Below are 26633 nucleotides of genomic sequence, written 5' to 3'. Positions count from 1 at the left end.
TGTGCATTTTATGCATTTTGGATCTGGTCTAATTTTTCTTGTGTACATTTTGACAATATTTCTAACTTTCCGAAAGAATGGTGATGAAAGGGTAACTCAAGTGATGTTAGTCGAGTCAGTGTCAATTGCAGTTCAGGCTTGAAAATGACAAAAATCTGGAGGTGCAGAGTTAGAAAGAAGTGAGCTCACCACACCTCACAAAGAAGAAGAATGTGTGGAAGAAAAAAAATACTATCTCTGGTTCTGCTTCAGTTTTGATCAAATCTCTATTGTGAGTGCATATATACATATATATATATACATTGTGGTATATTGGTGGAGTACTCTGAATATCGTGAGAGTGAGAGATAAAGTGAGAGATAAAAAATAGAGTGCGTCGCAGGTCACATATTTCTGTGTGGACGTGACCCGAGTCGGTATATCACTGAGTTTATATACAGTGAATCTGCCCTTGTAAACATTACTGTTGCTGCTCTGGAAAAAATATTAGTTTATTCTTATCCTGTTCTAAATTCTAAAATTTCTTTTTAAAAATAATAATACGAGTATCAGTGAAGAGCCGGGTTAAATGTAGTGTATTGATGAGGGAAATATAACATTATCTAGCTACACCTGGTGAGAGAACTCACACTTTCTCAGCTGCAACCTCAGCATCAGCCCTGTCAGATGAATGCTACCCATCCTGCCCTCATATCAGTCTGAGCTACCCTCAGATTAATTGTCAATCTGGTGGTGACTGTGAGGTTAGCCAACACACCGGTAGATGAAGACATAGGAACTGTATATGCACACTTCAATATTTGTTTATTTATCGCAAGTCACGTCTTCATCGCAATTCCCAAAAAAATGTTATCGTACATCACAGATTTTCCTCATGTGACATCATGACACGACTTTGTTCGATTCAGGAATACCCCAGCCTGGAAAAGCCAGCACACACAAACAACAGGTAACAGAATGCCCAACAGACATTCTGCAGATACTACAGACGAACATCTACAGTATACCATTGCCTCTATGTCATCTACGTTTCCGTACAGCCCACAGAAAGTACACAAAGAATATAGTTTCAAACACCATCCACAATCTTTGTAACTCTGCTTAGCAACACGTCTGCATACATCACATACTAAATTTTGGGGACTGCAAGTGTCAATGATTCAAACTGGAGGCTGATGAGAGCATTTGTAGCGGTGACATCAGCAGTGCAGACACAGCAGAATGAAACTTAACCCAGACCAGGTGTGCTCTTTATTGGATCTGTGCTTGAAGGCCACATGTTTCAAAGTACAAGGAGAAACATGTCAGCACCACAAGTTCACCAGGATGAACCATTGTAGACAGGGAATACGGGGATGAACCTGATACTGTGGTTTACAGGAAAGGCATTTACACAGATCACTACCTGGAGCACAGACTTGAAGTAATCTGGTCCTCACACCACAGGCAGAATCAACAAATACAAAGGCTGAGTTACTCACTGACATTTTATTAAAAAAGATCCAACAGAGAACACCGAAACAAAAAGAAAATCACTTTGTAAAACAAACATGTTTTATGTCTTGATTGATTGAAAACTGATACGACTTCTTATCCATGTTGGCTTAAAATCTGAGGTTCAAAGTTCATTCTTGAACTGCAGTGAACCAATGACAGTCTCATAAACACAGATTCAGACAGCCAGAGTTTCATATGTCACAAACCTGAGGAGCCAATCCTGTCAACCTGTGGGGACAAGGGGGCGGGGCTAAATAAACCTGAAACCTTGTCAGCACAGAGAGAGAGAGAGTTAGCTTTGGCACAACCACTTACACTGTGTCAGCCACTGCCAGTTACAAGCTAACAAAAAACATAAACAAATAAAAGATGCTAACAGCGCTAACCGTTCTGATCCGTCTGCTAGTCTCTGGTTCTGGTCTCAGACTCCTCATCCGAGTCTGGGTCTGCCTGAGGCTCAAACATGTGGCTGAGTGTCTGATGTTTCCTCCTCTAACCATCTTGATGCTCTCTGCTCTTTCACCTGTCCACCTGGAGCAAGCAGGTGGTGGGCGGGGCACAAGGTCTGATCTAGATTTGTCAATGAGGAAGTAAGAGGAGATGTTCCAGCCCAAGTTTCTGATTTTTTTTTTTCACTTTTTAAGAGTAGAAACCATGTTGAACAAAATTCTAATCATAGCAGAGGATTTTTTTTTTTTTACAGAGTTTAAAAACATGTCTGGAGAGGAACTTTAATAAAAGTGATATGAGCAATGTTATAATGTTTAGTAAAGCGCAGGATCGCAGTGAGTCCTCACATTCAAAAGTCCAGAAGAAGATACTTAACTCCAAATAAAACAGCCTAATAATCTGAAGCTGCGTCACTGTACAGCAGCATATTGCTTCAGTGTGATTTTACCTGCACCAATGTGTCACTTCCTCCATGCCTCTCATGGGTTTAACATAATTGCATTCATTATCCAGTCTACACACCTACCTCCTGCTATTGTAAGTTCCAGCTTGACCCAAACGTAATTCAGAACACAAGTCCCTGGGCCATTGTAATTGATGTGCACTTGTTTTTCATGTTCTTTGACAAATACTTCCTAATACAACAAGACAGCTCAAGACCTCACTGTAAACACAAGTGTTTAGCACTCATTCTTTGTGCTCTCGTCATCTCCATCGTCATCTGGTGAGCAAACACAACAGGTCAGGATTTTAATCATTTCCTTCACGGGTAAAAGCCTGTAGTGTGAGGTTTTTTGTATCTTTTTCCTCCACAAACCTGCCTTTAAAATCCCTCTCAAGCTCAGCGCTGGATACTCGATAGATATAGCGAGCGAGGCGTCAAGAATAAAAACCCTTTGAAATTGCCATGAAGCTTTTGAAGCCTATGTCCCACTGCTCAACGCTCTCAGGGTTTTCATCTCTCCCCATCTCTCCTCATTTGCCGAGCAGCTCGCAGGGCCTCGCTGAGCAGCTGTAATGAACTCCAAGTAAGGCATCCAGAGAGAGGAAGGACTGCATGGACAGCCAGGCAGGGCATTACTGTGCTGTACTGTATGTGCCGCAAGATGCTTTATGCAAACACGCGCTCGCAATAATCTACAAAGTTGTAGCAGTGCAGCAAAGCTTGTCACTCATTTTCTAAGATATCCTTCAACTATTTCTGTGCTTGTGAAGTACTGCTGAATGTTAGAAGGATTGCAAGGAAGAGAAGTGACATCACAGGGGTCTGTTCTGCCTGCTCTATTCCAGAAAATAGTTGGTCCCCCTACTGAGCTTCTACTTCACTTCTGTGGTTGTAATGGGCTGGGTTGTTCATTTTCTATCTGAGTGGATTTGGAGGATGAGGAGGCCACCTACCAGCTCGAGCACAGCGGGTGGTGGAAGTCTTCATGAGCAAAAGGAAAAGATTGACAAACAAAGAAACACTCAACAGCAGCATGGGGAATGGCAAGATCAGAGATTGGGTGTTTTAGCAGGCTGATAAACAGTGTGATACTATCAAGTAGCACCAGGAGAGAAACTGGTGTGATGAGATAGTTAGGAAATGGGCTTAAGAGAATTGTGGTCTGATGAAGAAAAGGTGACTTTAGTAAAAAAAAAAACCTTCGATTTACCCAAAAGACGCAGACTTCCATTTGCGACAGGGGTAACTTCTTCTACATGGAGGGGCAATTAGGGTTAGAGGGATCTCTGAGACTTCTACAGGCAATGAGGCGTGTCGCCTGCAACATAAGAAGAGAGAGGCACAGTGAAGCGATTCATAATTCACATTTCATGAAGTTCAAGAAAATTTTGCAGTGTATTTTCATTCAACATCAGACACCAAGTGATGAATGGACAATGACATGTTTCTGTTGCAGCATGAACTGTGTTGCACTGTACACCAGTGAGGGGGTCCGTCGGCAAGCTAACTCCCACTGAGCTGAAAAAGAGATTACTTCTGTCCACTGCCCGAAGCATTTAAATGCCTTCAAATCAGGGCCGGGAACTCTCATATATGCATTATCACAACGGGCTGAATCAGCACACAGAGCTCAGTGCCAGGTAGAGGAGGAGGAGAGAGAGAGGAGAGACGCAGGCGGGAGATGAGACATGATCAGAATGTACCAGGCTCGAGTCGGAGTGTAAAGTGAGGCAACAACAGAGGCTGTGGAGAACAGATATGAATAGGAAAGAAGCACGAGACAAGAGGAAGCAGATTAGAATTACATTCTGTTATCTAACTCTTTAGCTTCAATGACCTTGCACAGTTCAAATCTCAAAGTACCTGTGACTGTGAACGATACACAGATAGTATTGCACATAACACACAAACAAACAGGTAACAGCTGCTCAAAGTGCAGACATTTTAACATGGTTAATGAAGTCTCTAAAGTGGAAACAAAGTGATGCGCTGTGGACACCAAGCGGCAACCTCCGAGGATGAAAAGTGATGCATCAACGCTGCAGTACCAAAAACTGCCGCTCTTCAGAAACCTGTGGGTGACGTCACAGAGGCTATGTCCATCTTTATTTACACTCTAACGTGTTCACCATATACGCGAGAGGTCCACATGGACCCGTGGAAAAACCGACCTAAACATGACATGCATAAATTCATTTTCAAAAAAGAGAGACCCAAACGGAGAGAGCCCATGGACACCGACAGCAGCATGATGCCCTATGAATTAATTCAATCCTTTAACAAGCAGCCATGACGGAAAAGATCAGCAATATAATAACAACTAGAATGTCAGTCAGTAAAGCGCATTCCTCTGCGAGAGCCAAACAACGCTACACATCGATATTATTAAGTCATAGATCTCAGCACGGTTAATACGTCTGATTTTTACATTAAGAAAATTTCCTGAAAAATTGATGAAAATGTAGAAAAATCTTTAGCCATGTTTAGGAATGTATTTGAAAATTCCTGGCTCCACTCCTTTAATCAGGACAAAAATGTAACCACCAAGGCTAATCTCAAACAAACATACACCAGACTTCTGAGAGAAAAAAAAATAAATTTCATAGTTAATGATCAAAATCTATCTCAAAATGTAATGGGTTCTTCCCTGGCCCATGCCCCATCCCTCCACCAAGTTCGATGCAAATCAGTTCAGCACTTTTTGCGTAATCCTGATGAAAACAAACACACACACACGGATGAAAACATAACCTCCTTGGTGGAGGTAATAATACCCTGAGAGTGAATGCAAAGCCAAACCTGAATCATTTGTTCATATGCCACAAAGACAATTTTATATAAATAATCTAAGGTCCTACTTCCACCTCCTGCACCAACAATGAAACATTCTGCAGCCAACTGAGCGATGGAGAGAAAAGACAATGTTCTCCTCTGTTTAATAATGAAAACTCATTCTGGTATCAATCTGGTAGACTACAGAATTTCCTGCAATAAGCTCAGGGTCAGGTCTCAGTTCCTCAAAACCAAGTGGGCCTCTCTATGATACACCTGCCTAAACCTTGTGTCACAAATTACTGTTCTTTTCCAATATTGAGAGAAATCTCATGTTTGTGATCAAAGCTACAATATGCAAGTTCTGGAAATCAAGCTAGCACTAGCATGAGACTTGACAGCAAATCCCTCTGCTCTTGCAACCCACCCATCCATCTCCCTGCTCCGCCCAGCCCTCCACCTACATCTTTGTTGCGTTTGCTGTCTCAGCTAATGCAGGAAGTGGGTGCTTGCTCCTACCCCTGACCTTCTCTGATTGGTCAGAAGGGAATATCTCAGCACTACTGCCAGGCTCTGCTGAGTCCGGGTCACAGCACCCCTCCACATTAAGATATGTTTTTGATATTCAAGTTAAAATATCAGATGAAAGTTACATACTTTAGCTTAAAGTAGAGCCGGACTCATAACCGTGTAAAATCGACAATGTGATTTTAGAGGGAGTTACATGCTGAATATATTTATTGACCTACAACCAGGTGCAGTGATTATGCACAGCTTTGCTGAGTCTTGACACAGTGAGGTTGCCAGGTACAACACGTCTGGTTCAAATGTGACCTCACACTCCAGAGGCCTAAGCCAGCTAACATCCTTACCTTCCAAGATCATAACTGCTGCACTTATGAATGATTTATCTTGTTTTTAATATTAAAGAAATACTGTTTAGTGTTTTGACCACAGTTCCTTTGTCAGTCAAGTTGCGCGGACCTCAGAGAATGATCTCAGCCTAGAAGAATTTCTTTTCTACAACATTAACAGAATACTTGGCTTATGTTACAGCACTGAGGCGATTTCAGCTTCTTCAAGTCCATATCCAAACATCTGTCACTGCCTTCCAAGACAACACACAAGTGTTTTCTAATCCGGCAGTGCTTTCCCAAACCTTCTGAAAATGACAAAATGTTTTCTAATCTGCATAGTTTCTAATTGGTCATGTTTGGTCATGTGATTCTCAACCTTAGGGTCAGGACCACTTCAAGGAGTCATGACATGAATCTAGTTGGTCATGATATGAAGTAGAAAATCATAAGAATAAAAAACATCCTGATCCATCCATACATTTTTTCTCTAATCTTTGCCTCTTTCTTGTCAAATACTGACAAATCACTTATTTATCTGCTCACATCTTACATAAATGCAAACTATGATGAGGGGTTATGATCCAAAAGTTTGGAAACTTTTTTCTGACGTTTTTCAGACAGACATTCTCAGCTTTTGGTCAACTTCGTTTCAGACGCTGCACAATTTATTTTATATTATTCTATAAGCAGGGAGCAAAGTCCAGGCAAACGTTTACTGGACAGAAGTCACCCAGTGCACAGGGCAGGACATGGCCATCAGTGTGAATGGAGCACTGGCCATAAATAAACCAACTATATATCTCTTGCTACTTATTTGCTGCAGTTGGCTGAGTAATGGAAGAAGCAGCCACTTGTCACTGAGCCATCCCCCAGTGAGGACTGATGACGACTGGTACATTAGATAATGTGCTGCCTCTGGACAACTTTGTCCTGCTCTCTGCTTCTGACCGGCATGGTCTGCTGACAGTACCGAGGCCAGTCCCACACCTCCACAGCTCGTCACGACCTCCAACTTCAGAAAAAACACACTGCCAGGGAGAGTTACCTTTCAAAGTGTTTTTCCTGAGTTTCCTAGTTTCACAATGAAATGTTCTGTGTTCTTTCCTGGGAAAAAAAAAAAGTCCTTGCAAAGTCATTCTCTGTGAATTGATTTTTTTTTTTTTCAAACGTCTTCTCTTTTAACTGCAGCAACAACACCTCCTGAGTCTGATAGGCACATGAGCATCAAAACAATCGCACGCTGAGACAGAACATTTTCCACTATTATCAGGAGAGCTCTGCAAGCAACAGCACTAGTGCAAAACTGACACACAGATGCTCATATCAGTCTGGGACTTCACTGCTTGTCACCTGGGAGTTACTCATAAACCATCACGGTGGACGGCAAAGGGAGCATCAACTTCTAGAGGGCTGGTAACAGCTGATATGAATAAAAACAAGCATTAAAGGGATTGCTGTGATTAGGCTGAGATAAGACCAGGACAGGACTAGATGTGAGGAATAACGATGATGGTTTCGCCTTGAAGGGAGGATGATTTTCGAGGGAAATACTGAGGGTTTAGTCTGATCAGACGCTCTCGCCAACAGGCACCGGCACTTTGGCCGACCCCAAGATGAGGCCCAAGCTAATTCAACGTTTTGTGATTTATGAGGAGAGTGCTGACTAAACGCGGGATAATGTAGTTTTTAAACTATTACACCAAACATTTTTAGATAAAAAATTTAAAAAAAGGTTTAAATGTTACATGAGAGAACTGCTAATCAGTATGCTGATGTAATCTGCACCATTTTAAATGAATAAATTGTATTTTTATTTGACTACTTCCCACTGATGAGTGATAAGACAAGACCATAATGTGAGTGTGGTGCAAAGCAACTTAATCTGTAAAGCTGCAATATGAAAGACAGAAAAACTTTGAAAGAAAAAGTGGTGCTTGTAGATTAATAAATTCAATTATTATATTAAATCTCAATGTTTCAATTTAAAATATGTTTCATTCATTTTATTGAATTATTCGTTTGCGTATCATGGACCATGCATTACAACATAGGTTTTTCTAGCTTATTTTCAAAATAGACCTTCACATCCAACAACACAGGTATCAGTTATCAATTAAACACCTATTAAATGTAAAAAAAAGACCCACTGTTAATATATTTACCCTACTCTGTCTGTGGAACTCAGCCCCATGAATATTAATTCCAACTTAAGTCATAAATCCTTATAGTTTTTTCTCTTTCCTGGAAATTCCCTGTAGTTGTAAGCTAACATCACTCAAATGAGTTTTATTGGTTTGTTTTGGGAAACTAGTTATAGGTGTAGTTTAGGCAGGTGAAGGAAGCAGGGTCAAAACTAACATCACACCTTGGGGGGAGTGGTGGCTCTGGCTCATTAGCCACCAGGAGTTGCACCAGATAGGAAAAGTCACGTTCCCCAAGGTAAGTCTAGGTCACACTTCGACATCCAACACAACACGCAGGGAGAGGCACTGGGACTCTCTTAGGGCTTAAATTGCACCAAATGATCACATCTCATCTAATTACATGTTGCCCAACCTCATTCTGCATTGTATAGTTTAATTTTTATGTTTTAAGATATTTAGGAAAACACTGTAAAAGCTCTTGCGAGACAGTAAACATTAGGTAAAAGGAATAGGGCTGCTGGTGCACTATGTTATGAAAAGCATGTTTAAGCGCTTCCAGGGACTTTAAATCTGACTCATGTTTAGCCTTCTTCCATCTCTGAGGGGTTAAAGAGAGCGACCAAACTGTTTTCAAACAACAGTTTCCTCTCTGTATTCCTGGTTCATTATCAAGTCTCAGAATGAGTCAAAGATTAATTAATTTCTTCACATTTACTGTTGATATATATCAACCATTCATGTATATGGCTTAAAGAAATGAGACTTTAAAGTGCAGTGAACTGAAACACCATGAATCTCCTGAAATGAACTTTCAGTGGTGTTATCCACAACAGCTAAAACTTAATAAAATACTTGCTGAAATTACAGCCTCTTTACATCACTGCAGTAATCAGGGACCATCAAGAGACACACCAGGTGACAGAAGCTGGAACAGACCATTCACATTGAATGATTCATATATCATATTGGTGTCACTTAAAGGTTGTGTATGGAAGTGCTAGTTTAAAAACTAAAATTATCAGCAGAATGTGAAGAAATAACAGTTTTGACATTAAGTCAAAGACGTCTATTGCTGTGTCTCAATTCACCTACTTCCATTGGTGCACTGACGTGTAGTACACTGTGTACACAGTATGTTCACTGGCACAGTGTGTGACTTCCTACAGGGTAGTGTCCCAAATCAAACACTGTTGTTGTGCACTCACCGAAAATGACACCGGAAAATCACAACATGTGAAAATATCTGCCGACTGCTTTGCTCACTTGACTTGAAAATGAATGTTTTACACACTCAATTTTTTGACCATTTTGAATGCACTATCCAGGTTCTCCCAGTGCACTGCATGTTGCCTTACTCGTCAGTGTGAACGCACCGATTCAAGTGTGAGTGTGAAAGTATACAAATTGACACAGAGTATGTGTTGTGTTGCAGAGATAGTGAGTGACTATAGTGTCCAGGAAGAAGATGTAGCGCTGCCCAGAGGACAAGAAACCGTGTTCAGCAGCAAAGAAAATAACAGATAGAAAATGAAGGAAAGCAAGAGTTAACACTGGCGTTGCTTTCCAACACTGCAGACAACTCTTGGAATGAAGTTTGATGCTGAACTCGCACCTTTTGTGCTATACTGGCCAGTAAAGCGCTGTTAATGCTAACTTGGGCTATGTAGCGATAGCAAATACATACATATAACACCTTTAAGTAGTGTTCAACATCAAACTGTTTGCTAGTTAATGACCCGTATGTTCGAAATGACTTGATTTGATGCGTCATGTTGACTGATGGATAAAAACAAATACAACAACCAACCTGAAATAGTTATTTTGTGACGCTTAAACTTCTGATCTCATTGCAATGTGATGCAGCTTGTGATGTGAACACCCATAGTAAAATGTAAATCTAACAGCAACGTATGCATAAACCTGCCCCAAGGACAAACGGGTTGTGCTCTTTGCGACCCAGAGCTGCCAGTAATAATCTCTCATCCATGGAGGTGAAGTCCTGGATGGAGATTTCCCACTGCCTGCCATATAAGCTTCCTGTTATCACTGGAGTGCAGGTTCTCTGCTTACATAATGGTAGTCTCTAAACACACTGGCTCCCAAAACTTCTTAACTGTCCGTAGGCTGGCAAAGTGATTTCAAGGACTAACTGAGCTTAATAATGGTACTTATACTGGAAAACAAACAAACAGTCATAGTACAGTCCCACTGTGGTTTTAAGAACTGCCCACTGCTACAGTTAATATGTGCTGTCAACATACAAAGTTTAATTCAGTTATTTTAACTGTTATATTGGACTTGGTTTGACTAAAAGTATTCAAATAGAACTAAGGGAGTCACAAACTTGAGACTTGCTTAACCAACACTGACAAACTTGATTCAACTTGACTGAGTTGGTTCATGACTTAGATTGGAGACAGATGGCTCGAATGGAACTGGCTTTCTTTAAAATCTAATATTTGCATTTTTTCTAGATATTGAGAAGTGACATTTTGTTTTTGAAACACAATTGGGTGATTTCTAGTGTGATGCCCACAAACCTCTCAACCTACTAGGACGCAGCAGACCAGAAGTGGCCGACACACAAGACAGCTATAAAAATAAAATATTAAAATGTGGAACGCAGGAGGGAAGAGACTGTAGCCAAATGCAGGTTCCACATAGAGATGTATAGTAATAGTAATAACTAGAATGGCAAGGCCGAAACTATCCTACACAGAATAGAAAGTGATAAAAAATTCCTGGATCTGTCCCTTTAACTAAAGTCCCTTTTACTCTGGTAAAAATACCCGCCAGCACCCCCAAACATCTGGGTTTTTTTGTCGGCAATGGAAAAGGGTACAATCAGCATTTACGGGTCCTGGGTAGACGTGGGGATTTATCAGCTCTGGATCGGCTCGGCATTAATGTGAACACAACACCCCGAATGAACACTGCGGCTACACTGCGCTCGGGGATTAAAGAGTGAGCTGCAGCCCTAAAATAAGTTTTAAAAACACACAATCACCTATCGAAGTGTCTCACACCGAGGCTCCCACACTTTCACAGGAGCACCAGCCTGGGATGGGACATGACAGATCTGTTTTACCAGTCTGCACGGCGGCTTGCAGCTTACTCTTCCTCCACTGCATCTGTGTGTGTGTGTGCTCTGTAAGTGCATGTAATGATAATCCTCTCTGCAGTTGCATGTGTCCTCTCTGAGGCAAACTAGGCTGGCTGTGTAAAGAGTCAATCAACTTTTTTGTTGGTGTTTAAAAAACCTGCCTATACCTGCTAGTTTTGGTGTAAAACTTAACTAGCACCATGAAAGTGTCCTTATTGTTACCATATCCATGTATTTACCCTTTACAAAATTATCTTTTCAAGTCAGTAAAGCTCTTATGAGACTTATGAGAGAACACTGTTTAAAGTTAAAGATCCTCCTACACAAGCAATCACTGTACGCCACTCTGTGATTCCTACATTTTAGAGTACAGTTTGATTTAGGTGTTGCTTATTTTAGCAGTGATGGAAAAACTACTCAGATCTATTGCATAGCTCTCTCTGGTGTTCTGGGCTAAGCACACATTACTCTGGTGTCACTGTTTGATTGACAGGTGCACTGCTCCAACTGCAGATCACCTGTCAATCAAACAGTGACATCTTTGGATTGTCTGTCAGTTTGAGTGTGTAAGTGGCTCTCTTTTCTTCATGCTTGCTCAATCGCTGTTTTCTCAGTCTCAGTCACCGACAGGGAATAGGCACAATGGACATTTACTTGAAAATGTCTTGGATCAATACTTTGCATTGTAAATCAAAGTGACGTCTCTGGAATGTCTGCTGGAGACAGTGGACAAATGCACTGTTGTGTCTCTACATGTAGCATGCATGTTGAAAGTGACATATCTTGTCTTTCAGTGCTGGATCAGGAAGCGTGAACACAGGTTGTGTCACTTTCAGGGTCATGTGTCAGTGCAGCCACACTGACTGTGCACAAAAACAATCATCTGCATTTGGTTTCCTGAGGGAGGGGGGGAGTCAGGTTTCAGGGGTGATGGTGTTGGTGAGGAGTCAATACTGTACACTCCCTCTCTTAATCAGCACAGTACAAGGTCAGTTGTGGAAACACAGTCATGCACTGCTGCACCATCGCAACTCCAGCTCCATCCATCAGGGCTCGGTGCAAAGCAAAAGCAGCTTCCAGATGAGGAAGAGATAAACACAAACACAGGGAGTATCAGCGCCTTGGTACAATACACAGCGCTATGCTAGCGAATAGTTTGTGTTGACACAAATCCCAGGGACAAAAAACCCCCACCTTTTACTTCCTCCTGATGGATGAGTACTGTGTACTTCCGTCTGTTATGTAACACAGAGTCTGCCGTGTACCGTACTTCTCAAAAAGCAGGTTTAAGCGGTTTTGCTTGATAGGGTATAACGCGGAAATCCTAATCTTTCTCTTTCCACTAGATAGGCTGCATTATGCCCCAGAGTCTGTAAGCATGCTTGCTCATGGTATTACTCAAAAAAGAGAGGGACGTAATTTTCTAATGCTGGGTATCCTGGACTATTCTGTTCCATATTAGTATGTGAATTATGTTATTTTCTTCTATTATTCCAGGAATAACAAGCCCTTGCTCTTGCACAAACACACTAAGAGGTCATTGTCGTGGCCTGATAGATTCATAAACTTGTCGTGCACTGAATACGGCAAGATTTTCTCCAAAAGAGAAAATTAAACGATGTAATATAAGTGATGATCTGAGAGATTTAAACATCACCTGACCAATATCAGTTCGACAGAATCCAATTAACCTTTGCTGCTTCAGTATGAGGACTCTGGAAATCGCCTTTGCTGTAGCGCCCCTCCCTCTATCACTCTCTTCATCTCATTTCTCTCATCAGCATCAATGGAGTCTAGAGGGAGAGATATTTTCAGTTTTAAAGACAAAAATTTAATTATTGATGGTGCCCACTGCCCAGCTCACACCACGTAATGAGGCCCACCAAAAAAAACCAAAAGAAAAAACAAGTAGTCTACAACACGATTAATTATTGCAGTTTATCACATCTTAGAGTGCCGAGTGCCGGGATCCGCGTAACAGGGAGGCTTTGTGTTCAAATGGGCCACTTCGCTGCGCTGTGCATTGCCAATACCACCACAGGCATTGTGCTGATAGGTTCAATGAACCACTTCACAGCACATTCATGGCCTGTATCTCCTTATCCCCCAGGAGCAGATCAAGGAACGGAAAAACAAACACAGGCGTTGTAACACACAATATAATCAGGAACGTGGGCCCGTCTGGCTGTGCAATTCCTGAAGGATAGGCTAACATACTGGAGGGGAACACTGAATAATAAAGTATGTGGCAAAGCTTCAATTGCTAATTCTTCTTCTTTTTCTGACAAGCATGTTTGCAGAGCTTCACCTTTGTGTTTCATGGACTGTTGCAAGAACATAATTACTAGTTTCAATATTCTCTTCAGAGGCTGCAAATTAAGACCTCCAAGAGGTCTCAGTCTTTGGTAAGGTGCCAAATACAGCTACTCTCTCTTATAAGATATGTCTATATACCTCTAATTTGCTTCTGAAGGAAACCTAACTGCTGCATGAATTGTGTTCACTGGAGTCAGCAAGATTAATACAGTTTTATTCAAAATTTGAAAAAAGCAACTTCATTAGTTTTTTTTTTGCAGTTTTATATTATTTCAAATAAAGTTATGCAGTATGAAATTAACAGCAAAAAGAGTCCACTTTGTAATTTCTTACCTAATGGGTCACCATCCCAGCTGCAGTAAACACTAATTCAACATTAGTTTCCTTCTGATCCCACAACCTTGTAATAGAAGTGAATAGGTATAAAATAGTGCAGAAGACAGTGCCCTCCCACAATCCAATAAATGGGATTCATGAGTGATTAGCTTAGTAGCCAATCAAAAGCCCAAAACAAGGGGACTGTAACTTGTGTTCAAGCACTCATAGCTCACTAATTATTTCCAATTCCACAGCTGTTTACACACTATTCAGATCTGATAGTTACTTTAGCTTAGCAGTTAGCGATGACTCCTCTCCCTTCTCACTCTCCTGTGAGACTGCTGGCTGAGAATAAGTGGTAAAATTGTTATTCATGTTGGTAGTAACGACGCCCAGTTACACCAAATGGATGCCACTAAAATTAATGTTGAGTCAGTGTGTGCATATATAAACACAATGTTGGACCAGTGATGACATGTATGCCACATTGTCAAAGTGGTATCCAGTAAATGATGTGGACTTTATAGAGAATTGATAGACTTTCTGGGGAAGACCTGGTCTGATTAGAAGAGACAGCACACAGCCAACGTTGGATGGAGCAGCTCTCATGTCTAGAAATGTTGCCAAGTTTATTAGTAGATCAAAACCATGAGAGCTGAGACCAGGAGGCAGAGTTGCAGTCCTACACGCTTCTCTGCTCTTCCATTAGAACAGTTGCCCACCTAAAACCCTATAGAGACTGTCTGCCCCCAACAACTTCAATTAATTAAAGGGGCTATTTGTATGTTTTCTCTGCCACTGAAGGTGGTTTCTTTCCAGGTGTGGGTGGTGGTGATGGTCACTTGCCAAGAGTTTCAGCCATCATTAAGCTTATAATAAACGAGGTTATAATATGCCCTCTGAGCAGCGCTAAGTCTTCATGGCAGACTGGACCCTACAGTGATTCACTATTGGAAAGTGAAGAGATGGGCAGGCTAAACCGAAGTTAGCTTTTTAGCATGCTAACTTTAGTAAAAGAAAAGTAGTGACAGAAATAGAAGCAAAAGTTAACATTGACATTGCTGTCCACCACTGGAGACAGCTCTCGACAAGGAATGAAGTCTAATGCTGAACTCGCAACGTTTCTTCTAGCAATAGCACAACTTACAAATAGCTCCTTTAAAATAAACAGAAGGGGAGTTACACATAAATCCTAATAAAAATTAACACCACCCCTGCAATAGACCCAACAAAACACTATATTTTGTCTTACTCTGTGTCATGATGAATATGTCAGCCGAAATAAATCCACCCCCCCAGTCATATTAATACTCATATTCCTCGAGGAGGCGGAGTCGCAGCCATTTTCAACTAAAGTCTATTGATCAACCTTAAACAAACTCAATCATAACTCATTCAAAAGCCTTGTTTTAGCCTTTCACACCCAACCTGGAAAACATTTCCCCTAATTCTATTTGTTTTAGTGTACCAAGCTCCTAGCCCAAAGATTTAATCCTTAGTACAGATAAAATAATTATAGTAGGTGATTTTAATATTCATGTGGACTTCAATAATGATAGCCTTAGCAATGTATTCATCTCATTAATAGACTCAATTGGCTTCTCTCAGTGAGCTTACTGTTGCACTATCCCCTAGTTGTGCTGCTATAGGCCTCGGCTGCCAGAGGACTTACCACAATGGACTTCCTACCTGTATGCATTCATATCCCATTAATGCATGTTACTAAGGCCACGCTGCCTGCATTACTGCATTCCGTGGCCATGTTAACAGGTTAGAGCAGCCACACAGCGTCAGAGAGTCTCATGTGTGGCTCAAGCCTCGTGGCTTTGGTGCATCATGTAGAAAAGCAGAAAAGTAAAACAAACACTTTCCAGATATGTTAATTATCAATGTCAATTTCCTTTATGTTTATTTTCTTAAAATAGAGTTGACCAAAGCTTCCGAAAAATTCTTCCCTAATCGTCATGATTAACATAGACAGCAACATCGACAATGTCAATCATTCATTACGCTAATTATTGAAGTAAACAAAAAGCATGTCTGTTTACATACTGTTCTTCACATATCACATGGATGTTATAATGAACTGTGTCTGAAAGCATTCAGGAGTTATGGTAGCTTCACAAAAATCAATTTCTCCTCGTTAGTATGCAAATATATGTACCTCAGGAATCTAATAAGATCTTAGCCTTTATAGTGAAATCCTTTTGTGTATAAGAAGTTTCTATCATGTACTGTACTTGACTGCGTCACCCTTATTAGCACTGGAACAGAGCAGAGCTAAATGCACCTTATTTTCTGTTAGCCCTGGAGATCTTATGCAGGTGTGTTGGTGCATGCAACATGAAGGCACATCGCCCCTGGCTACTACAGCCCAGTTAACCTTGGCGTGCTCCCTCTCACAGACTGCCATGTCATCACACAAAACACTGCATTTCTCCTCGTGGAGCATCATCACAGCTGGAATGACGCAACCCATCAGCCAGTGTGGGCTCATGTGTTACAGCAGCTAACATGCTTCGGGAAGGGGAAGGGCAGGTTAAGAGTAAAGCTACTGACAGCACTGCTCGCCTGCTAAATGACCTGCTAAATGACACACCTGGAACACCTGAGAGTCCTGTGGGACTCTGGCTACAGAACATAACACTGTGGAAGCAAGGGAGGAGACACTCACATACACCACTGATACTGTACTTAAGGCCTACACACACACAAACAGGATGTGTACCTTTGTCTAAGGTTAGACTATAACATAATGGCTTATATTTGACCAATTTTGATCTTAACATTTTTATCAATTATCATATCAGCCAATCATTGTTCCCTTACATGAAATCTGTTATAACTCTTAAAACCTGATTTGTCTTTAAATCTATTGGTTTCATTTAATATCACATTATTATTCTGAGATTCAGTGTAGGGGTTTGATGAATGTGACACTTTAAATTCAAGTTTTTTTCACCTAAGATTAAAGTTCTAGGAGAGGACAACTGCTTTGGCCAGAAAATGGTTGGAATATGGTGATACTGACACATGGCCCAAAATATTATTATTTAGAGTCTTTTGATTGGTTTTTTGACCAAAAGGAACAGTTTAAAACACAAAATTTGACATAGTGTCACTGTATAAATTTGGTACAGCTAAGTTATTAGCAAATAATTGCCAGTTTACGCATTTAGCTGACATAGTAATGTTAGCATTCATTTGGAGTTGTGTGTGTGTGTGTGTGTGTGTGTGTGTGTGTGTGTGTGTGTGTGGTGAACTGATACATTTCAAGTCCAATATTTACTCTCCTATTAGCTCTGGTTTGGTCTCCACCACCTCCTCGGAGGAATGTCCAGTTCTGGCTGCTGTGACAATTTGATAAGAGCAAATAAGAGTGAAATTTGTGCAGCGTGAAACCAAAACAATGACCTAGAACAGGCTAGAATACACTGTAGAGCTGAGTTAAGCTCTGTGGGTTCATCACTAGAAGAGACACCTTTCAGATTACGCATAATCAGCTAGTTAATTTTCATTGCGAGGAAAAATAGATAAGTGTAGCTTTGAGCTAGAATTACCATCTCCTGGTTTTATGTCTCCAGCAGCCAGTTAGGTTGCAGGAAATATAGTCACAGTCTCACCTTCCTGAGTGTTTTTGCAAAACATTATGATGTCACAGTGAAGTTGACCTTTGACCATTTGGATGTAATATGTCATCACTTAATTTCATCCTTTTTGTCATTTGTATTCAATCGTGTCATAATTAGTGTATGAATTTGTGAGTTATGGCCAGGTGAGGTCACAGTGCCCTTTGACCTTCAACCGTCTAATTAGAACCAATTGTGCCATATATAATGAAATTCCCTCTGGGCGTTCCTAGTATGTCGCATTCACATGAACATGAGGTCATCGTCATCTTGAACTTTGACCTTTGACCACCAAAATCTAATCAGTACATCCTTGAGTGAATGTTTGTACCAAATTTGAAAAAGTTCCCCAAGGTGTTACAGAGGTACAGTCGGACAGACGGACGGACGGACGGTAGACGGACGGACGGACGGACAGATGGATGGAAAGACAACCTGACAACATATTGCCTCAGGCCCTGGCTGTCACTGGCATGGAGGCATAAAAGCGCGGATACGAGGTTTTAAACAGGGCTTGCACATTTCTATTACCACACTCGAGTCTGAGACAGAGGACAAAAGACTTAAAAGGCACAACCACAAGAAACGACCTCCTTCACACAACATGTGTACTTTGTATTTTGTGGATGTTAATGTCTGTTGCAAACAAAAGACAAAAATGCCTCCCTGATACTGTGGTAAAGCAATTAAAGAGCAGCAAGTTGGGGCTGAAAAGCTGGTGTACTTTATGTTATTATTGCTGTTACAGAAAACTGAGATAACTTGAATAAATCCATTTCCAAACCTCAGCATGTAGAAACATTGAATGTTTCAGAATGCTAAGCCATTTGACTGCGGGTCATATTCACATGCATTATTAGTGAACGTTGCCATTTTACCTTCCCAACAAAGACAACAAACAAAATTAGAGTTTGTTACTTGGGGCACTCATTAAATTGCCATGAAGAGGCAGCAGGAGTTTTGGAGAGCCTTACGTGAAGGCAATGAGAAAGGGAGCTCAGTGTCAAAAGTAAAATGAAGGAATAAGGAGCAGCCTCATTTCAATACAGAAATGATGTGGAACTATTTGTCAAAACTAAAAACCTGTTCTACAGCCCAGACACTAAAGAGTACTGAAACTCTGGTATCACCAAACATAGCAACCCATTTTAAAAACCTGCTACGCTGCTGTAGTTGTGTTGCTGGTAAGTTTCCAGATTGAGCATTCACATGAGTTTAGGCGCTCATCAGATCACAAAACACTGCAGTCGTTTATGACAAATCTGGCAAATGACCACAATGAAAAGATTCGACAGTTGTGAGGTCAACAGCAGAATTACACCAGACAGCCCTGCATTTTTTTTGCTGGAGCTCTTGGGTTCAGATCCTCGCTGTGCTTTCTCAGAGGTCACCATGAGATGAATGAAGATGACTAATATCAGTTTAAATATGGGCTTTCTGGTGTAGGGGTACAGTACCGTTATTTTGATAGCGTCATTATTCAATATGTTACTTTCATTAACGTCGAAATGTCTAAAAAATTGTCATCAGCCACATGATAGGGATGGATTAATAACTGCTTATTGATCTCCCTACTTTAATGGTGCCTACCTTCAGTTTAGGCAGAGAAATGAAATTGTGTTTACATGAGCTGACTGGTAACTGAGCCTGACTTCAGACCCCTGAACTGACTCCTTCATGTTCAGTGTGTTCAGTGACTAAAATAGTTGTGGTGTTGTCCTCACTGACTGCTGTTATCCCCAGCTGCAGGACTAAGTCAACCAATTACAGCTTTGCAGGCGGATTAATAAGAGTCTTGGGTTATTTGGGGCATTTCTGAATACTTTCGATTTTGCTTTAATATACAATGATAAAAAATGTTTAGCATGCCAATGTTTGGTATCTTTTTTTTCAGCACATCACCTACATGAACTGACATTTATTTTTTCACTTTGATATACTGTATCAACATATTGGACCCAAGAAACATAAAAAACACATAAAATTAGAGTTGAAATTATGTGGTTTTTTTACTATAAAACCATAAACATACTCAATGAAGAACTCTGAAGCTTTTAATTAAAAGCACAGGTTACAAATGTGAATATATAATGGTGAAATATAGATAAAAATCAAGGTATATACAAATATTTACAACAAAAAGCAGGAGTGGCCATAGGCATTTTTTTTTTCTTTTTAGCTATGTTATTCTTCAAAACAGTTTATATGAGACTGTAGTGCAAACTAACATGAAAAGGTAAAATTGAGACAAAATCAAACTGTTTATTTCATTTTTCCCACTCAAACAGCTCCAACTCAGATCTTCCAGCTCTCTCTGCCTCTCTCACTAGCTTCTTCACTTAGTTCACCCCTCCCCCACCTCCCTAGAATATTCAGCCTGTAGAGCAGAGTCAGCAGATTCAGATGTGTTTCTTTATTAGACAAATGACGAAGATATAAATGCAAGAGATGGTAGTTATGATAATTGATTTTATCATATCTCCGTTTTTACTCAGTCTATCAACAATGAAGAAAAACCAGCTAATGTTTCAAGTGGGTTCTTTAGACGGAAGTTGACGGCAATGCTCCACATGACTTTATTTTAATGCTGTGACGTCTTGAACCAGCCACGACCTGCGACTCCTGAGGGTTATAAAGAATGCCTAATCAGCCCCCTACATAGCCAGCGGCCTACATGTAGTTACATGCATGAAAAGCAGCAACAGAAAAAAGCCGACCAACTTGGCCTTACACAGTTAATGTAACACTTAAACTCCAAAACTTTGCATATTGTGAAAAATTATTATTTTGTCCGAGCGGATATTTTTTAGACACAATATCACACTGAATGAAAGAAGTAGCACAAAAGTCCTGATTCACAATCACTGGCCTATTCTGCCAGCTGAGCGCTAACATCCAGTCATATTCATAAGGGTGTACACTGCAGTCATTATAACCTGACATTGGTTTTTCTAAGACTCAATTCCTATGTACATGTTTGTTAAGGGTTTTAGTTCTCTTGAATTCTGAATTCTTGTTAGTTGGATTCTTTTATATCTCACTGTAAGTGCAGAGATTTCTGTCCAGTTTAACTGCGCAACCATTTGCTGTAAATGTCTAATTCAAATAAGTGTATCGGTGGCGAGTTATTTGCTTTCCAGCTGGCAGACCAACTACAAAAAATCATTTTCATGGAGAATACACATTGCTTCTCACTGTATAGCTAATTTGCAGAGTCAACAAACATGGCGGAAAATGACCAACATCTGCCTGCTAGTAAATATTTGAATGCAGCTTGTACATTTGTCCGGCCTTTGACAGGACACCTGCAGCGCCATCATTGTGCCTGTCGAGTGTACATTAAAAACCCACACAGCTGGTAAAACTGTCAGGTAAATTTTATTTGCTAACCTCTGTGGGCATTGGACAAACAGGAAATGTTCCTCTCAGCTCCACTCAGTCGTCCCTATGTCGTCAGTATGTGTCCTATGGATTCATCAAAACATCACTGCAATAAAAAAGGTGTTATTCAGGAGCTCTCCATAAGACACTGCCTACCCACAGAGACGTCTCACACGGGGTTAACAGTGTAACAGTACAGCTAACATCATCTCTCAGGAGCTAGGGGTGATTACCATAAGCCACCACACACCGAGCCCCCCCAACCACCTCCATATCCACCACTGTCCGCTGCTGAGGCGCAGCTACTGTTGAGAACTGAGGTAATTCCATTTCTTCAGCTCCATGAAGTTCTGTCTATTATTGCACTGAAAGCCGTTACACAGCTTCAATATCCTTCCAAAGCATAAGCTCATGAGAATTCATCCATGACCCGATAAAGAGAGAGAAGCTTTATTCTGTCAACAATTCAATTCTGTAATTCTTTCCCATTTCATAGGCTGATGGAATCTTCTTTCACTGAGGTTTCACAGTGGCTGCGTCTCCACAGAATTATAATCTCAGCACGAAGCCTCAGGTCTCTGCAAGGTGAATGTAATATCAGCAACAGTTATGGATGACCACTAATATACCTCTTCAAGCCAATATCATACAAGATCTATACAGCAGCTTTACAAAATGCCCTGGGGTGAATTTGTATTATTGGTTCACTCTTTTGTGTTTCTTTTTATTTTGTGGTTTATTATAAATCTTTTGGGTTTTTTGTTTTTTTTATCCAACCATCAACTCCAATCTCCTCCTAATGCTGATTTTTTTCACTCAATATACTTCACCACCTAACGTCCTCCTCTACAGCCACTAGTGGTCATCTAACATCAAAGTTATCTATGGATATCAATAAGATGCACAGGTGACCTATAGGGTCGTCTTTTACAGGAGGACATATTGAAACATTTAAGGTGCCTACAACTTATATATGCAGAATTTATTCAATTCAGGTCAGAGATTTTTCATATGCCTATCAAATAAGTGCTTTTGGGGTCTGGGGTTACTACTACAATTTCCACAATAAAAAGAAAATGTTACATTTTCAATAATCACCCATTCCTCAAACCACCTTGCTTTTATCAATAAAGATTTATCAATCACTTATCCCTGCATGCTTTGACTGAAAGGGTTTTTTGCACGTCAACTGACATTTTTTGGACTGAACCAGATATTCAGTATCAAAACTGCTGGAGGGATTGGCAAATTACATCATTGATTCAAAAAATGTTGTCGTAAATTTGTACCATTTGTTAAGATTCTCTGGTTCCAGCTTCTTAAATGAGGGGATTTCTCATTTCATTTTGCTTTATATCATTGTAAACATCATATCTTTGGGTTTTGGAAGCAAAATAAGCTAATTTAAAGATGTCACTTTGAACTCTGGGAACTTGTGATCCATATTTTTCACTATTTCATAGCATTTTATAGATCAAATTGTTAATTGACAACATAACTGATGATTAATTGATCATTTAAAATGTCAATTAAACCAAACTGAACCCAGGATAAGAATATTGTTTAAATTAAAAACAACTGTTAAAAGCAATAATGGAGTATGGAATCAAACTGTACAACTTTAGTGTTAGAGGAAACACACTACACTACTATCCGGATGATGTGTGACGGATGTATCTCCAGCGTTTCATTTATCACACTTATACTACAAGCCCTCTTCTACCTGCTCTCAGACCTTCAGCCACACACCGCCGCAGCCACGTCAAGCTGGAACATCTATCACTGTAATGAAAGTGTTGTGCTGCTCCGTGATTGACTTGGAAAGAACAAGGTGTCCACAGTGTCTAACTCTAGTGTGCCATTTCATCTCTTCACACATCTCACTTTGTCTCAGGACACCATGCAGTGTTGCCTGCCACATGAGGTGGTCACAAATACTCAGAGCCATCACCACAGCCATCTGTCAGCTAATACATGGTTTGTCTGACAGGTTTGGAGGACTGAAATGGATTTGGAAATCCAGATCTCAGGGCTCATATTCATTATGAAGACTTCTTGTGCACCTGGCATTAACACCTGGATGACTGGATTGTAATCATACAAAGCAATAACACATCAAATCCAGGTGTAAATGCATTCATTAAGGAGTCGATTATGCAAACTACCGGCTGAAATGATGAAATGAACATTTGGCCAAATTCATAACAAAGTGGGATGCAGTGCATTTTTCAAGTAGATATACAAGCAGAAATTGAACTGTGCATGCAGATCCAACCAGAGGACACAAGAGGTTCAGGAGGCACAAACCAAATTCTAATACCTACTAAAATACTACTACACAGTCTACATTTTAGTAAGTTAAAGTGAGGCTCAAATTCTATGTGTTTACCAGAGATGCATTTAATTGCCAGATGTAAAGACACAGCCACAATAGCTGTGGACAGAGTCTGAATACAAGGAACAAGGCATCGTGTCTACCCCCTTTTATCTTTACTCTCTGCTCTTTGAAAAAGGAATCGTGGAAGATAGAAAAAGCTTCCGGTCTGTGTCCTGACACCACATCTTTTTCTATCTTCTAAATACAGATTCAAAAGAACGGTCTTAATTATCAGCTGTGTTCTTCTCATCCTTTGTCTTTGTTTGTACACTCAGACCTGGTTTCTTCTTTTAGATATAGCTTCTTATAGATGTAGCTTCTTTTGCACGTCTTTTCAACAGTTTTGTGTCCTGTATTTTCAAGAATAGCATTAATATCTTTTAAATGAGAAAATACTTGTTGCTTACTCTTTAGTAACAACAGCAATGTATAGAGAGGCTTCAGCTGCTCCCCAGACTAAACATTTGTTTTGATTATTCCATACTTCTGTGAATACCTTACAATCTGGTTGTTATAAGTCGACTGGTTTCAGGCCTCAAAGTCTACAAAACTCACAGAGTCTTCACGATACAGAGGCAAGAAAAGTATGTGAACCCTTGGGCTAACAACATCAGCAAAAAATAAATGCAGTCAGGCGTTAGTAAACCTGGACGGCAATCAATGAAACAAAATTGAAGGTTTGGGTCAGAGCTACTTTGACAAATGAAAGCACTCAAACATTTGAGATGTCAAAAGACTTATAATCAAGAACTGTAGATTTGCATAAAGCTGCAAAGGGTTGTCCGCAGTTTTCCAAACTGTTTATAAATGAGACAATTTAGTTCTGTGGCTACTCTCCTGAGAAGTGGGCGCCCATTAAGATGACTCCAAAGGTGCAATGTGGGATAATGGATAAGGTAAAAGAAACACAAAGAGCCCAGTAGTAATGACTAAAGGCTCAAAGCACTCATTTGAGCTGGTGTTCATTAGTCTACTATATGCATGATTTAATAGAGCATGGTGTCCATGGCAGGACCCCACAGAGGAGGCCACTACTCTCCAAAAACACATCACTGCACAAGTGAAGTTTGTCAAAGAGCAGTTTAACACTTCACAGTGCTACAGAGATGTTCAGTGGACTTATGAAACTAAGGTTGAATTGTTTGGGAAGAACATGCAGCACTACATATGGCATAAAAACATCATCCCAACGGTGACGTAAGGTAAATGGAGCATCATGATATGGGGCTTCGCTGCCTCTGGGCCTGAACAGCTCAGCATCATCGAAGGGAAACAGAATTCCCAAGTTGATCACTGGTAGTTGCAACTGATAAGAACCAATCAGGGGCGAGGGTGGGTGTCTGCTTCATAGTTTTCAAAGGTCTCAGTTTTCGAGCCTCGAAAACTGAGACCTTTGGTGTAGACGCGAGGTGTCAACCAAGCGTCAACCTCCAGGGCAGAAAAATGAAGTCAACACTGAAGAACCAAAAAGTTACAGTTCCTCTAATGGCCACTAGAGTCTGACTCCAACAGTGAGTCAATCCTCAGAGAATATTTATATAACTTTCCGGTTTAAATTTTATCAAGACTTAAAGTTCTGTATAATTGAGGGCGAGGTCGCTTTGAATGACAGGTGGGTGAGTGTATGCTTGCCACAAACTGGCATTCACCAAAGTCTCGGCTCCACACACAGCTCCTCTTTGCCCATATTTGGATTAGTCGGGAGTTCAGCGGAGTCAGGTACTGGCAAGATGGCGGCGGCAGAGCAGCTCACTCTGAGCTTCAAAACCGCTCTTCAGAAACATATGGGAAACATCACGGAGGCTACGTCCATCTTTATTTACAGTCTATGGTGTCAACGTAGCATCCGTCTCCTTATAGCATTTTGTGGCAAGGTTTATTGATCTCATTAAAGCATTTGAGCTAATGGTCATGATCGTCCTTTGAATGCTGTTGGCTTTTCTGAACATGCATTGTTGTGGTTAAATTTGTATGATAACCCCAATAACCCCAATAACGCCAAAGGCAGGTCCATGAAGAAATGAATATCCCAGTTTGGTGCGGGGGAACTGGACTTGCCTACACAGAGTCCTGACCTGAACCCAATGCAACATCTTTGGAATGAAGTAGTACACCAACTGTGACCTAGGCCTTAACACCCAACATCAGTGTTGGACCTTGCTAATACTGTTGTGGCTGAATGGGAGAAAATCAATCCCTGCAGTCAGGAAAGCCTCTTCAGCATATTCCAGCTGCAAATTATTAGCATTGGTTTTTAGAATGAGACATTCGATCACATGTGGATATTATTGAGCTATGTGCATACTCTTGACCATATAGAACACCCGTCCATACTCAGCTCAAGAACTTGAAAAGAATAAAATGTTACACAATGGTGTTTAACAATTTTAAGCTTTAATGACTCTTCACACAGCCCTAACTCAGCTTATTATGGCTGCCTTTCATAATCTATGTCACAGTGTAAGGAGAGTATGCATAAAGTTGGTGTATTGCGACGCCAAAGCAAGACAGCCCTGGAGGAAGAATCTATCAGGGAAAGATGAGAATCAGAGAGGAGGCACTGCAGGAAACACTGTAAGATCTCACTGTTTCCTGGAGGAAAACAATAATCTTATCTGGGTGGGGTGGTACTGCCAGGTGGGGGGGGGCACAGCAGCAGAAGTCCAGAAGGATTCAGAGAAAACTCATGAGGTTTTGTTAGATGACATGTGACTGAAGGTGTGTGGAGGAAAAAAAAAACAAGGCTACAATGTGTTTTCAGGCAGATTTGAGCTGCACATACCTGACACCTCGAAAACTTTCACTTTCAGATCTGTGGGTGACAAAGACATCAGTCAGGAGAGGTGCTAAACTAAACATGGAGTTCTCACCTACTTAAAAAAAAAGTTTACATCCATTTCAGAAGATATTTTGCCCTGATGATACAAAGCTAAGTCCAGTTAACACAATAAGTGAAAATCATGATGCTGCACTTCTGAGTGGGTCAAAATGAGACATGAAACTGCATCAACAGCATAAAATTAGAAAAAAAAAAACTGCCCTCTTTGCTTTTCCAGACCAACAGCTCTTGGACAGTAAAATGTCAGTGGGTAGGAAGACAGAAAAAACAACCAATCAGAGGCAGACCATCAGAAATCCAGCACATAAATTCTTACGTCCACAACTTATTTCATAACTCTGCCTCACTCTCATTTACAGTCTAAATTATGCACGGTTTACTTTGGCTCTACGTTGGCACTGTCAAAATACTCTTCTGCTACCTCAGAGCTGTTTTAACCTCCATTAAACCAAGACATTGTGGGGAATTTGTTTCTATCTGAACTAGCTGCAAATTTTTCTCTAAT

At 40.6% G+C, this 26633-nt stretch overlaps 1 protein-coding gene across 2 annotated transcripts in view; it reads right to left on the bottom strand.

Moving 5' to 3' along the window:
* Positions 1 to 26633, bottom strand: part of iqsec1b (IQ motif and Sec7 domain ArfGEF 1b) — a 205019-nt gene that overhangs the window by 132644 nt on the left and 45742 nt on the right. For both annotated transcript variants that reach the window (XM_056392069.1, XM_056392107.1), the window contains exon 3: positions 3603 to 3710. In XM_056392069.1, the coding sequence (XP_056248044.1) occupies positions 3603 to 3710 (108 nt within the window). The remainder of the gene's footprint in view (positions 1 to 3602; positions 3711 to 26633) is intronic.

The sequence above is a fragment of the Seriola aureovittata genome, chromosome 2 (assembly GCF_021018895.1).
Source record: "Seriola aureovittata isolate HTS-2021-v1 ecotype China chromosome 2, ASM2101889v1, whole genome shotgun sequence".
Taxonomy (NCBI): domain Eukaryota; kingdom Metazoa; phylum Chordata; class Actinopteri; order Carangiformes; family Carangidae; genus Seriola; species Seriola aureovittata.
This window is presented reverse-complemented; position numbering and strand designations above follow the sequence as displayed.